Raw genomic sequence first — 14855 nt, 5'->3', positions numbered from 1 at the left:
TTATTTTAGTTGTATAATGTTCTCATAATATTATTGAATAAAATTACATGACTGACCAGCCTGTGATTTGTGTTTCTAATGAGTTGCACAAAGTAATAGACTAACTTCATTATACGTTTGGGACAAGTCTTAGCTTAATCATCACACATTATATAAACTTTTTTGTATCTTATAAAACATCAATGTTTTTGAGACAATGCAATATTTTGCTGTCAAGAATTAAAATCATAGATGCGAGTCATGCGACAAATAAGATCTGCATAATCTTGGTGGCAAAAGCCCTTTGTTGATAGACAGAAGAGAAGCCTTCCCTGCATTCGACATCTAAACTGTAATACATTGTGTTCAGCATGCTCTAGAAACAATCCATTCTAAATTCAGTGAAGCTGTTTCTGTCCCGAAACCGAAAACGGCAAATGAAATTGGGCCAGGTGAGACTGGTCCTTTGTGCAGTTTTTTTAAGGCTGAGATGAATACAGCCGTACTCTCTAGGGACTACTCTTTTTCAAACTCAGGCACCCCCTTGCTGAGTTGGTCGCAATCATTGTTTCGCTCCAACATTAACCACATTCCAGAGAGGCGGAGTGCACCCCGTCCACTTCCTCGCATTCCTTCTCCACAAACGAGTCCCTTGCGCTAAATTGTGTTTAAAACGTGTTTTGGCGCACTCTGTGTCTTTTAATATGTAAGATGTGGCTGTTAGTGGTGTATTGCAATATTTTCTCAACCTCAAATTTACATTTGAGACTCTTTTGGAAAACTGGATAAAAACTGACAAGGGAAAATTCCTCCGCGGAGCGCGCCATTGACTGTAAAGACCTTTCAACTTAACAAAAACTGAAGTTGACAAACGTAACCTGACGTTGAAACTTTGTTGTAAGGTTTTATGTTTTCGAAGAAAAAGATCATGCACTGCTCCGGGATTTCCAAGCACACTGGACGTTCAGCAAATAGGCGACGATGCCTGGATTGAGCCTGCGTTTTGTTATGATTTCCAAGTGAAATGCAATTACTGCTATCTCTCACTCGGTAGTCGGTTTGTGGACTAGTGCGCTTTTTCTCTGAACTTGTTCGTCGCCTCGGGAGCAAACCATGGATCACTATGAGGAAGATTTGGGACTCCGAGCGAGTAAATTAATGGAGGACCTTTCCTTATATGAAGCATACAAGGATGGAATGTACAGTTCAAGGAGAGACATGGTTATCAACCCCGATTTGGAATTTTCGTCTCCAACGATACCCGAGCAGAAAAGTAAGACAATGAATGGCAGCTCTGCGCCTCACCAACAGATACACAGCGTTGAGAATTACATGTCTGGGAATAAAGTGTACACTGCGGCTCCCGTGCGCCCCGTGTATGGCAACAGAGCCGTTCCTGTGGATTATTGCACCCCTCAAAGAGACACAGTTTATCCTAATGAAGACAGCTATTGCACCAAATCCGAAATTGCTTTGCCGTGTTATAGCGGCGCGTCCGAGCGGCACAGGAGGTACTCATTGGAGGTGCAGGGGCATAGGTACAGCACTGGTAGCGCGTACGATGGAGTGGTTTTGAACAAGCCAGTACCCTCACCTGGCAACAGATGCAACAGTATCTGTGTTACCACCAACCACGACGGCAGATACAATGCAACCAGCCCGCGGTCCAGTTTCGCAAGCTCCCTCTCCTCCCAGGAGCAAAGCAAACATGCAAGCCCGAGGTCGAGCATCAGTAGCCCGCGCACGAGTCTGGTGGTACCCGGGCAAGACAAGTACACTAGTCCCAGGTCCAGTCTGGTACACTGTGAAGGGAGCAGTGCCCTCAGCCCCCGGTCTAGCTATGCAAGTACAGCCAGCGACACAAGTAAACATTCCAGCCCAAGGGCCAGTCTGAACAGCTATGACTGCTGCAGTAAACCCAGCAGTAACCGCACCAGCGGCATCAGTATGGGCTACGACCAAAGGCACGTCAGCCCCAGGTCCAGCACAGCGAGCCAGTATTCTTGTACCACCAGTCCACGCTCTAGCTATTCAGATTCGCGTTACATGCCTGTTGGGAACCATGATCTGGAGGGTGCAGTTTTGCATGGCATGCCGGTGGCCAGTCCCCGGTCAAGCATCTGCAGCCAGGACGGGTGTGCAAAACCCGGGACAATAGCTAATTGTGTCGTTAGTCCCCGGTCCAGTATCTCCAGTCACAGTTCCAGAAGTTCCCGGAGCTCCAGGGGATCTATGAGCACCTACCCTGATCTCCAACTGCCTTCACCCAGGTCCTCAATGCTGGGGACTGGTTTGCAGGAGGACATACTAATACAAGATTGTGGCGATACCAACGGTGTTCATAGTCGTATCCATCTCCAAGCGCTCTCTGGGATGCCAGAGGCCCTGCCACAGCATGCACCACAACAGTCAACCCAGGCAGGGATGAATACAGAGGTGACCGCTGGATCACCATCATCTTCTTATGGGCTCCATACGAAAACTCCAGCCTCAGGGCAGAGGTTTAAACTACCTTACCAGGTGACCCCATGCCGGGAAAGTGGCCCAAGCCAAGCAGAAAGGAGTCTGGAAGCACTCACCTTGGAGCTGGAGAAGGAGTTAGAAATGCACATGAAAAAAGAATACTTTGGTAAGTGTAACTCCTCCTATGAACACTGTTTATTATAAGGAACACTATGAGAGTGCAATGAAGTGAGAATAAAGCTTTAAAGTAGAAAAACAAAAAATGAAATGAAACAATATTGTGATTGATCTTGGCATATCTTTTTTTAGACTACTTGTAAACATATGACAGCTCCCTAAACATGTCTCAATAAGAATTAGGCTATTCTTACACAAAGTCAAATGAATTAGTCATGTAAAAATGTAAAAGGGCCAGACTACATCCTCCACGTTCCATGTGTTTGGTGGTCTGATAATAAACCTCATGGTTATGAACTTGAACTCTGGTGCCCTGTGGTCCATACATGTGTGGAAGATAAGTAAATTGATGGGCTTCACTGGGTTACTTCATCTTCAGCTGGGTCACTAACCTCATTATAGCTGAGCACATGTTCATTGGCACAACACAGGTCAGGCCATGGAGATTTGGAAACATTTTCAATCATAACACCTCTCATTTTATTGCTAGACAAAAACATCTCATCACCTGTTCTAGTTGATTTACCTAATAAATATTTTCCCTGTGATAATGTGTTTACACTGAGGATAATTTGAGTTTATTTGAAGCATGGGTTTTAATGAGCGCAGTGCAAAAACTAACATACATTTTTCAAGTTTAAGAATATTATCTTCACAATACATTTAGTGTTGTCATAATATTTGGTGTGTTTGATAGTGTTTGGTATCGTGGGAGGCTGAGGCGGCGTTATCCTAACTGGAGCATTAACTGAGTGATCAGGCCCATTTTGTCCATGGAGCCAGCTGATTGGTCAAACAGTGTTGTGGCCTGGCCACAGCAGCCCTGCCACTGATCAATCAGAACTGGCTGGTCACGCCTGAGGTAGCCCTTTGCCTCAAGTCCTTGGGTGTTTTGTGAGGTGAGGTGGAGGGGTGGGGGAATGTTGTCCAGAGAGCTACTGGGGATCCTTTTCATTATAAAATCACAGTCCTGATCGCCATCTTCGTACCTTGCACAGCAAGTGTAATAACAATAGTGTAAGAACATAGTAATAACAGCCTAACTACATTACCTATTGACATAACTGAGGGATTTTCTTATGTGTAACAAGTCAGTTGTTATTAATTGTTACTACAAAGCAGATATTTTGTAGTGCTAAGTAATTCCATTGTTTACAATTCCAGTGTAGTTGTGGAGCTTGTAAAGTTTGTCTGTTTAATCGTCATGTTGTAGTTAAAAGGGTGTGTTGAACACGACTTCAGCCTAGCTTCACTGAGCTTTGTTGTCATCTCATCTAGTGGCTGGTTGCAACCTTAACAACTAACATGTATTCTATAATGCCAACAACGACTCCCTCTGTGGCAGATAAGAGTGGCTTTTGCAGGGAAATACACATTTCTGTTTTGGCAGAGCTAACGTTTACACAGCGCTGAGTAGGGCTGAATGGAACCTTCTGTTCTGTCCCAGGGAGCGAGTAGATACCCTTCAGTGATTCAGTGGTCTTGCTGCTTGGTGAAAACGCCCAGCCATACGGCCAATGCAGCGGGCATTCTCCGGAAGACTCTCTGCCATTCTCCAGAAGACTCTCTGCCATTCTCCGGAAGACTCTCTGCCATTCTCCAGAAGACTCTCTGCCATTCTCCGGAAGACTCTCTGCCATTCTCCAGAAGACTCTCTGCCATTCTCCGGAAGACTCTCTGCCATTCTCCAGAAGACTCTCTGCCATTCTCCGGAAGACTCTCTGCCATTCTCCAGAAGACTCTCTGCCATTCTCCAGAAGACTCTCTGCCATTCTCTGGAAGACTCTCTGCCATTCTCCGGAAGACTCTCTGCCATTCTCTGGAAGACTCTCTGCCATTCTCTGGAAGACTCTCTGCCATTCTCCAGAAGACTCTCTGCCATTCTCCAGAAGACTCTCTGCCATTCTCCGGAAGACTCTGCCATTCTCTGGAAGACTCTCTGCCATTCTCTGGAAGACTCTCTGCCATTTCTCTCTGTGCTTTCCTCAAGATGCATTTTTTTTCTCCATGAGTGCTCTGAGCTGTAACTGTTTTGCAACATATTCCCTCTCTGAGACTTGAAAACATTGTTTTTGAAGGGGTAAACTCTCTCCTCCCACAGGAAAAGAAGGGAGAATCTATCCACCTTTTGAATGTGCTGATGGACAAATGGCTGCGGTCTGAGAACAGAACAGTGGTTTGATTTTGTTTTCCTCCAGTGCGCTGGCTGGCTCAGAGTGACGCTGAGACGGCTGTTCATTTGTCACAGAGGAGCAGGTGAGAGCTGTAGAATGTAGCAGACAGAAGCTCCTCACAGTACGCTGGGCCGAGAGAGAGAGACACACACACACACACAGCTCTGTTTCCGTGGCGACGGTGGAGAAATTGATCGCCCAGGCTTTGAGGTCTGTGCTGTCACACTGCGTTGCTCTGCTCTGTGCTCTGCCTCGCTGCAGGCCCCTGTGTGGCCTCTGTTTGTTGTGGTGGCGAAGGAGCTGTGAATCAACAGCTGGCCCGGGACAGACCAGCATTGAGGCCTCCAGAGCAGAGCCGGCCAGCCCCCTGCTCGCCCCCGCCCAGACCCCCCCCCGCGAAGCCCTTCATTAACCAGCCAGTGGGGAGTCGGGCAGCACCAGACACTTGGCACACGATCTTGGCTCGCGGGCCAGACATGGCGGTCGGGGGTCAAGTCTGATCACCTGCTCAGAATAATAATGACGGTATAGTAATGTTACATGGTTGACTCAGAAAGGGTTTGGTCAACTTTTATTGTGTTGGTGGTGGTGTCAGTCACCCCAACTCCCAACTCTCACTGCAGCCGCTCTGGAGGGCAGTCTGTGCTACAATGTGTGGCTTAGAGCTAAATGGAGCAGATACAGTTGCTCTTTTGACAAATACACTTATGAATACACAAAACACATAGGCAGCCAAATGTTTTAGGGTCATTCGTAACTCTTGTGTCAGTTGAAACGTGAACATAGCTCACATTAATGATACATGTTCATGATGCATTAGCTTAATCACAAATTCACTCTCATTAGTGAAGTATGAGTATTTTAGCTCCCTATCATGAATATGGGAAGTGTTTAGAGTGCTGCCGTTACCCTTCCAACAATAGACCATGAGTAGAGAGAACACACTGTCCCTGGCCTGCCTGAACAACAACAGAACACAGCATAATCGCTTTAATATTGTGAGAGATTTTCAGACAGAGTTTCTGCCTCATTTCCAGTTTTATGCCATTTCTCAAACATCTAGGTTTTGGACAAACATTGCAGGCAGCTGTACATCAAAATAATGATTTCAAGTACACAAACAAATTGAATGTTACTATTTCTTATTAGTTCCATTCTTGCTTATGTAGCCTAATAGTGTATTTCATATGTCCCCAACAGTGGTCTACTGCTATTTCTTTAGGTGAGGGAGTGCAAAAAAATGATGTAAATTACATTATTTACTCAATCAAAGTTTGTACCGACAGATGTAGCCAATTTAATGGCCTATCATTATAGAATATGCATAAAATGCATTCTCCAATTGCAACATCTGCCTTTGCCTAACCATATTGTCCAAAGAAAATGTTCTATTTTTAATACCCTCAAACACCAAGTTAGGCATAGTTTGTTAACACAATCTACTCTAATTCACTCATAAAACAGTAGGCTAATATTTTGTTAACACAATCTACTCTAATTCACTCATAAAACAGTAGGCTAATATTTTGTTAACACAATGTACTCTAATTTGCTCATAAAACAGTAGGCGAATAGTTTGTTAACACAATCTACTCTAATTTGCTCATAAAACAGTAGGCGAATAGTTTGTTATCACAATCTACTTTCAAATAGGCCATCATCACTGTCCATCGTGAATTATTCTTCTTCACATTTTACAGCTGAAACGTCCAAACTGCATCTCCATGCCAATCATTTGTTTGATCTCAATCAGTTTCATGGGAATATGCAATTACAGCTTCTTGAATTAGCCGACTGTTTTATGAGCCAATTAGAGTAAATTGTGATGACAAACTATTAGCCTACTGTTTTATGAGCAAATTAGAGTAGATTGTGATGGCAAAATATTAGCCTACTGTTTTATGAGCAAATTAGAGTAGATTGTGATGACAAAATATTAGCCTACTGTTTTATGAGCCAATTAGAGTAGATTGTGATGACAAAATATTAGCCTACTGTTTTATGAGTGAATTAGAGTAGATTGTGATGACAAAATATTAGCCTACTGTTTTATGAGCAAATTAGAGTAGATTGTGATGACAAAATATTAGCCTACTGTTTTATGAGTGAATTAGAGTAGATTGTGATGACAAAATATTAGCCTACTGTTTTATGAGTGAATTAGAGTAGATTGTGTTAACAAACTATTAGCCTACTGTTTTATGAGTGAATTAGAGTAGATTGTGTTAACAAACTATTAGCCTTGTATTTTGTTTCAATCAAAGGGTATATCCTGCCTAGTGGCCCACGCTTTTGAGTTGGCTTTTTTTAAAACTTGTTGTGTGAAGTGATAGTCTTCTATTTGTAATGATAGTAATAAGTGATGACTATTTGGTGTAGGCAACAGATCTTGATGTGATTTAATTTTAAGCAATTGGAGCTCCCTTCGTAGTGTTGAAAGGACAACGCCAGGATCGCACAATGATCTTAAAGTAGTTAAACCAACTTGTGGTGCTGAAGGATAGCTCTGCCATTTGGCCAGTTCAGGAACAAACAACTACGTGGTATTGCTATTTGGTTATAGCCTAATGTAAAACAAATACTTAGCTTAATATCATTGCACTGCTTGCGAGGAGAGCTTTATTGCGAGTAGGCATTTCATTGTATTGTGTAGCTTACATGCTCTATTATAAATAAACGTTGATTTGCTTGAACACAATACAATATACCCTATTACAGAATAAAAGAAAACAGAGAGGTGAACTATCAATTAATGTAATTTATTTGCATAGATATTATCAAAACAATTGACCAAGTAGTGAACATAAATCATTACCATGTAGAATTGCAAGAAATGTTTTTTTTAAACCACCATAAAATCAAGCTTTTAGTGTGATGTATTCATGCATCACAATAAACTATAACCTAAATGTATTATTACCTCAAACTTGACCCAATTCACAGTTCCAATTTCCCATCCTAACATACCAAGCTAGAACAGGCCCTGCGTCTCAACTAATAGCCAATGTAGGCTAAATATCCCAAGCAGGGCTACTGCAACTTCCAGAGAAGGTCAGGCTCTCAGGCTTTGCGGTGGCCACTCTGGTTTGTGTGTCCTCGGCAGAACGATGTTGCTCTAACCAAGTGGTCACATTTCGTTCTGGGTTCCACTGCGCAGAGGGGTCCGTGGAGTTTTATGAACATCAAGGCAGACACACACAGGGACATTTTGTTTTTCAACGTTTTCATTGGGCCAAAGTGGTCCATCCTCCGACGGGCTTCCACAGTGCACACACACAGCTTATAGTTCTTCATCATTCTCACCACCAGAGAGAAGAAAGAGAACAAACCACCGTTTACCTACCTCTAGGCTGCTATACATACTTATTTGATTTGTCATTCTATCCAGAAATAGTTTTACCAGCTGCGTATATTCTCAAATTGAAAAAAGTGAGGGAGCACCACTCCTTCACGCTCCGGCAGCACTACATCCCTGGTCCCCAAAGGTGTGGAACTCTGAGTTATGGGCAGCGTCACTGAGTGTGCTACTGACGATGAAGGGCAATGTTCTTTCTTCACCACGTGTGTCCAGTGGTATTGTCCTGTCCTGATCACACTGGACATGATTTAAATTAAGAACAAATGAGACTTTTCCTGCTCAGTCCCTCTCTCTCCCTAACCCTCTCCCTAGTCCCTTCAGTCATGTAAAACACTGTCCACATCCGTTTGAGGGCCTTTTAGGCTTAACAGCAACATTTATGGGAAATCATCTCAAGTCAACTTGGCTCAAAATGCCATGAACTTTTCCTTAGCTTGTAGCAAGTTCCCTATTCTGTTCAGTTTTTCCTGTCAAGCTTTCCTTCCTCAGGGCAAGGCTTCCACCTTGGGAGATGAAATGGACATGTACCTGGAGGTGTGCACATGGACATGGTCCATTGTTTTGTTTACAATTCTGACTGAAGCTCCAGCAGGACTGTACTATAGAAGTACAGTGGAAATAAGCAAAGCCTTAAACTACAGTGGAAATAAAGTATAGTGGAAAATAAACAAAGGCAGAGAAAGAGGACAGTATTGGGGTAGTTGCTCCTATGAGTATTCAGAAGATATCAGCTCAACAAAGCCTCTAAGAATGTTGCTCTACCCCACCTCATTGTCAGCATATTTCCCTGTAAACATCTCAGCACCGCTATCTATCTCGTAGTCAGATACCGTAGTAGACAGAGGAGGCTTCAGGCAAGTGCATGCATCTGGAATGCAGCAGAATGGGACTTAGATAGCTGGAGGAGACCTTGGTCTGGAGAATGCACAATAATCTGTGTGTGTAGGGGGGTTGTGATAATGACCTGCTTAGCAGAGATATCATCAAGTGGTGGGAGTCCATACTCCCTCCAAAAATCAACCACCCTGGAGTGCAGACTCCCCCCTACCTTCCCCACCTCACTATAACACATTTCAGCTCTACTCCCCGGGAGCACTTGGTCCTTGCACTCAAAGTTCAGACACTCCAAGATCAGAGACCACAGATAGCCTTTGCCTTGCAAACCTTGTGAAGACTTGTCATTGCTAGCTTCACATTTCTCCAGCCTGTATCTCCTAGGAACAGCCATCTTTTCAAAGCAGATAAGAAGAGGTGCAAGTGTGGTACAGATGGTATAATAGAGGTGCCATTACATTTTCAGGACCTGCCATTATCAGTGCAGATCCATGTGTTTAAATTGTATGGCAGCCAACAGTTTGTTCATGGAATTGTTCGATGCCAATGCCCCAATTATGGAAAAAAACTAAAACATGTTCAGAAATATTCCTGGAAGTTCTGGAACAGTGGGGGAGTATTTAAAGACAATTAGCAGTGAGATTGGCGGACCAGGAACATTAGCAGACCAGACCAGACTAGAGTAATATGCTGGGCTTTGAGTTTGGAGGTAGTACAGATTGGCCAGCAGCCTTGGCGTAATCAAGAGAGTCTAACTGCTGTCAGCTGAGGCAAGGCAGATTATAATCAATGACCATATTTACACATAAATAGGCTATATATGTTTTATTTTCACATACACATAGTAGTACGGTTAAGATCCTTGCTGAAGGCTACTAGCCCAATGCTCTAACCGCTAAGCTACCTGCAGCCCTACATGCACACCAATATCCCTGTTTTTGAGTTGACGCATGTAAACATCATATCCGTTTACAATAACCCAAATAAGCTCCTATCCTGGTTTTAAGAAACCCAGATAAGATGCCTGGGATATGCTGATCTTAGACGGGATACTGTGGCATGTAAACATATTTTCCGATTTACTGTTGTTTAAATGGTCTGCGCAGACTCAGTTTCACATAGTATCAGCTTTGAAGTTCAGATGGGAAAAGTAATAGTTGGAATAGTAACTGAAGTCTGGACACTGACTGTAGGCCTCACATGTAGCCTATTATGACATTAACTCATGCAGAATTAATTGTTTCTTGCAGTAAAATGATAGACCAAATGTTAATTTTGTCTTGGGAACAGGAGTAGAGAAATATGATTTTTTTCTTACATCTTGAGAAAATGTGAATGTGAACGCTAGCATCCCGAAACTGGAGGGCGCCCAATTCAAATAAATAATTATAAAAATGCTGGATATTAAACATTTATGTGCATACAAGTGTCTTATATCGGTTGAAAGCTTAAATTCTTGTTAATCTAACTGCACTGTCCGATTTATAGTAGGCTTTACAGCGAAAGCATGCCATGCGATTGTTTGAGGACGGCGCCCCACATCAAAATATTTTTCCACCGGCACAGGTTTCATAAATTCACATAAATTCCCTTGCTTTTTGAAAATCTTCCTCTGATTTGTCATCCAAAGGGTCCCAGCTATACCATGTAGTGTTGTTTTGTTAGATAAAATCCTTCTTTATATCCCAAAAGGTCTGTTTAGTTGGCGCCATCGATTTGTGTAATCCACTCGTTCAACATGCCAAGATAGGAATTCGAAAATCTAGAAAAAAGGACCCTAGCCCTAACAAGTTAAAACCGGTCAACAAACTGATGTTAATTTTGAACGGAAAATCTCCTCAGTCCCTAAATGTCTTTGCTGCGTGCGAGAAGCAGGAATGAAAGAGAACGCTACCAATGTCAACTACATTATTGATAACGGTTTCATTCTATCGATGAATGACATTCTGGTGAGCAAGGCTTTATTTAGTGTTGTAGAGCAACAAGGAATGACAGAAGAGAAGCTGTGTGTATATAATTATAGACTAACAAAGTTGATGAACAAATAGCCTTCCTAATGTCGGAAATTATAAGCAGAAAAATATCTAAATTAGGTGTACAAACTTTTTTCCCCGCTCTACATTTAAAAAAATATTTTCACCGTCCTTGGGTAAATTAGCAATATTCTGTTTATTTATGGATACAGAGACACTCATGGGTGGTAAATCAACAGTGCATGTAAAGCTTATCCTGAATAAATCAAATCAAAGTTTATTTGTCGCGTACACAGATGAGCAGATGTTGAAGCAGGTGCAGAGAAATGCTTGTGTTCCTAGCTCCAGCAGTGCAGTAAACAGTACAATACTGATACACAAATAATCCCAAGAAAAAAAGAAAATAACTAAAGAAGAACAAACAAGAGATTAATAAATCTAAGAAAAATAAGACCATAACCAGGATATGAGCTATTATCCAGAATACTGTGTGCACGTTAACATTGTCAGAGTGCTTGCAGTTCAAGATCCGTAGTCTTCAGAAACACCATGGAACACTCCAATCCAATCTGATATCTTGTTCACTTTTAGTAAATCTTAACTAGTTCAGGTGCTGGACAGATACAAATAAAAAAGTCTTCAACTCCCACAGTAGTTTATTGAGACGTACAAAACAGACAACATTTTGACACCACTGGCATCTTTTTCATGTTCACTTTTAGGTAGTTACATAACTACACTTTCCAGTCTTCTGGGTGTTTCGTTAAAGGGAATATAGAGGTAATATGGGATCTATCAAATCTGGACAGTAATATTTTATTTTCTTGCCAATGGCTATTCTAGATATTTATTTTGGCCAAGCTGTTGTGATTAAGATGATTCGTAGTTTGGCTCTTTAACCTTATCAGAGAGAATAGCCCTAATTTCTCCTCTTATCTTTTCTGAGTGCAGGAACAGTGTCATGAGTTTAAGTTGGAATAGGAAATACCAATATTTGACTTTGGTCCAGCTGAATGACTCTTGTTGACAGGAAAGCATGTGGGCCTAACCTTTGGATAGCCTTAGGTTACCGTAGTCCTTCATTTAAAAAAATGTCATACAGAGTGCGAATTACAGAGGATGAATGAGACATGAGCTCCTCTAAAGGCAACAAAAGTTCACCTTTGGGAGGGTCATTAAATATTTATAATTTGACAAGATGCGCGCCAACGGCAAGACGCATCAATCTCACCGGAGAAAGCATCCAAGCGAGTGCAACAGCGCCTGTCATACTCTTTTTGGCCAGACAGCATCAGATACATATGATACACATACTGAGACAGAGGGCCACAGTTTCGATCACTCGGATGCTTTCTCCGGTGAGATAGATTCAACCACTTGCGAATTGACCAATTATGAAACCTTTAGTATAAAGAGGAAGAAGGGAAGCGCTACTAAGGTACACAATAGTAAATTTTGGTAGATAGAAGGTGCTCTTTGGTAAAAGGGGTAAATTGGTTATCAAAAAGAAAGGAGGACCAAGGCACTCTTCATATAATTCATTAAAATGCCTTTATTAGTATGGCATGTTCAATAGAAACAAAGTTTTTTAAAAACCGATGCGTTTCGGCCGCATGACGAAGGCCATATAGCCGAAACGCATCGTTTATTATTTCATTATTTCATTTCATTATTTCATATGCTTTTTCTTTTTTTATTGTTCACATTTTTAGGGAAGTATGGCGTCCATTGGCATCCATGAATACACACACCACTGTAGTAGGCCTAATGACAATCGCTGAATGTCATTATGGTGTTTTTAACAATGTCTCTTCCCTTTCATGAAATGACGCGTGCACCGTGCACTGTTTGGATGCTGGAATTATTTTAGAGTGGACGAATGTACGCAGCCACAGTTAGCCTACTTTTTGAAGTGATTTGTTTGAGAATCAGATTTAAACATCATTACTGGGTGTCTTCATGCCCCATTCAAATGTAATGCATTTTTGTCTTTACTATTAGGCCCATAAAAAAAAATGTGCATGCACGAGGCTCCCAAGAATGTCACGGTACAATTCGCACTCTGATGTCATAGATGTAAAAAGCAGGGAAGGGGTCAATTCGGAATTTGGGGAATTTAATTAAATTCAAACAATGAATTTGAATTGAATTTGAATTGGCCACACCCCACAGGAAGCAGAATTTGAATAGAATTTGATTTGAAGGAAGTAGAATGGAATTCAAAGCAATTCAACAGAGAAGTGAAACATGAAAGTCTCATTTAATTGGGGTGTGGCTAATTCAAATTCAAGAATTGAATTGGAATTAAAAACAATTCGCAACTCTATACAGAATTGACCCCAACACAGGTAGCCCTTTAGACTTGTACCCGTATACGGGTTGAAAATGGCAGACTTGGACACTGATAAGCACCTAAATTGGAACACAGTGGCTGTACTGTAATATGCTATACTTGACGTCAGAGCTCAGGGTCTCTTCAATTAGGCTCTGTATGGGTTTTGCAAGCCAAGCAAACGTGAGTCCAAATGTGCACTTCACATTTACATATTATAAAACTCAGGGGTGCAACTTTGGTTTTAGTAGTGTGGGGGGGGGGGGGGGGGGGGGGGGGGTAGGGGCATCACTTAAAAAAATATACCAGTCAAAAGTTTGGAAACACCAGACAACTACTACTAGAAAGAATCGCAAATATAAAATATATTTTGATTTGTTTAACACTTTTTTGGTTACTACATGATTCCATATGTGTTATTTTATAGTTTTGATGTCTTCACTATTATTCTACAATGTAGAAAAAAGTTAAAATAAAGAAAAACCATTGAATGAGTAGGTGTGTCCAAACTTTGGACTAGTACTGTATATGAACATGACTGGGCATTCTAACATATCTGTATCCATTCATCATCATCAATCGTGTCTCCCAGGTCTTCCTCACATTTTTGTTATACATGTTTTGTGTCATCGGGAAAAGCCTCTATCAACTCTTGATACAGTTTGGAAATCAACTTTGGAGGTTTGTCAGACTGCCTTAAAATAGAATCTGGCTTGTCCAGTGTTTGCTGGACAGAGAGAATAAAGTGTTGTATCTGCAAAAAATCACATCACCTCTGTCCCAGACTGATTTTCCCTGGCTGCCTGACCCTGCTGAGACCCATGTCACCATCTAATCCTACTAAAATGAGGCATGAGAAAGAATTCCCTTGGTGTACATTTATTCATTATATCATCCAAGAATAGAATCAATGGTTCAATAATTTAAATGACCATTATTCCCAGATCCCAGACTGTAGCTTTAAGCTGCTGTCCTATAGCTACTGGAGGTCTACCCATCAATTCAAGATGAAACTTTGTCATTCACAGGCGGGAGCAGGTGTTCAGACAGACGACTTTGGGATTTATTTTTTATTTTTTTTGATACGGTCTTTAAAACTTAAATATGTAAATAAATATTGATAATCAAAAAATGTAATCATCATTGAAAAGGATTACTCATTTATTTGTCTCTGCCTGCAAATCGTCCTCCTTAAAGGTAGGCTATATCCAATAGGACTATGCAAAACGTAGCAAGTGTGACTGTCATCATTCTTGCTGCTTCCAGTTCAGTAGCCATACCAGTGAGATCAGGTGCCTGTGTGGTTTCAATTAAATAGAGTAGGCTATAGCCTATGTGTACATGAGCGGAGAAGCACGGAGCAGTTATCTTTCCAAGGAAATGTACTTCCTAAATAGGTCTATGACTAGGCTATAGTTTGCTACATTGCCTAGAATAGGCCTACATATTTATCACCCATATTCCTCAGTCTGATATAGCCTATAGGGTGCAAAATTGCTGGGACCATGCCTGGCAAGTGATCTGTGTCACATATGCCTAAAATAACATTGCGGACTGCGGTAGGG

The 14855-nt window shown here is 41.6% G+C and overlaps 1 protein-coding gene across 1 annotated transcript in view; it reads left to right on the top strand.

The window, feature by feature from the left end:
• Window positions 1-570: 570 nt before the first annotated feature.
• The window catches only part of LOC129854454 (Wilms tumor protein 1-interacting protein homolog), a 35133-nt gene continuing 20848 nt past the window's right edge, over window positions 571-14855 (top strand). Inside the window, exon 1 of the mRNA XM_055921515.1 lies at window positions 571-2608. Within this exon, the coding sequence (XP_055777490.1) occupies window positions 1093-2608 (1516 nt within the window). The 5' untranslated portion in view covers window positions 571-1092. The remainder of the gene's footprint in view (window positions 2609-14855) is intronic.

Source organism: Salvelinus fontinalis, chromosome 4, assembly GCF_029448725.1.
Source record: "Salvelinus fontinalis isolate EN_2023a chromosome 4, ASM2944872v1, whole genome shotgun sequence".
NCBI classification, from domain to species: domain Eukaryota; kingdom Metazoa; phylum Chordata; class Actinopteri; order Salmoniformes; family Salmonidae; genus Salvelinus; species Salvelinus fontinalis.
This window is presented reverse-complemented; position numbering and strand designations above follow the sequence as displayed.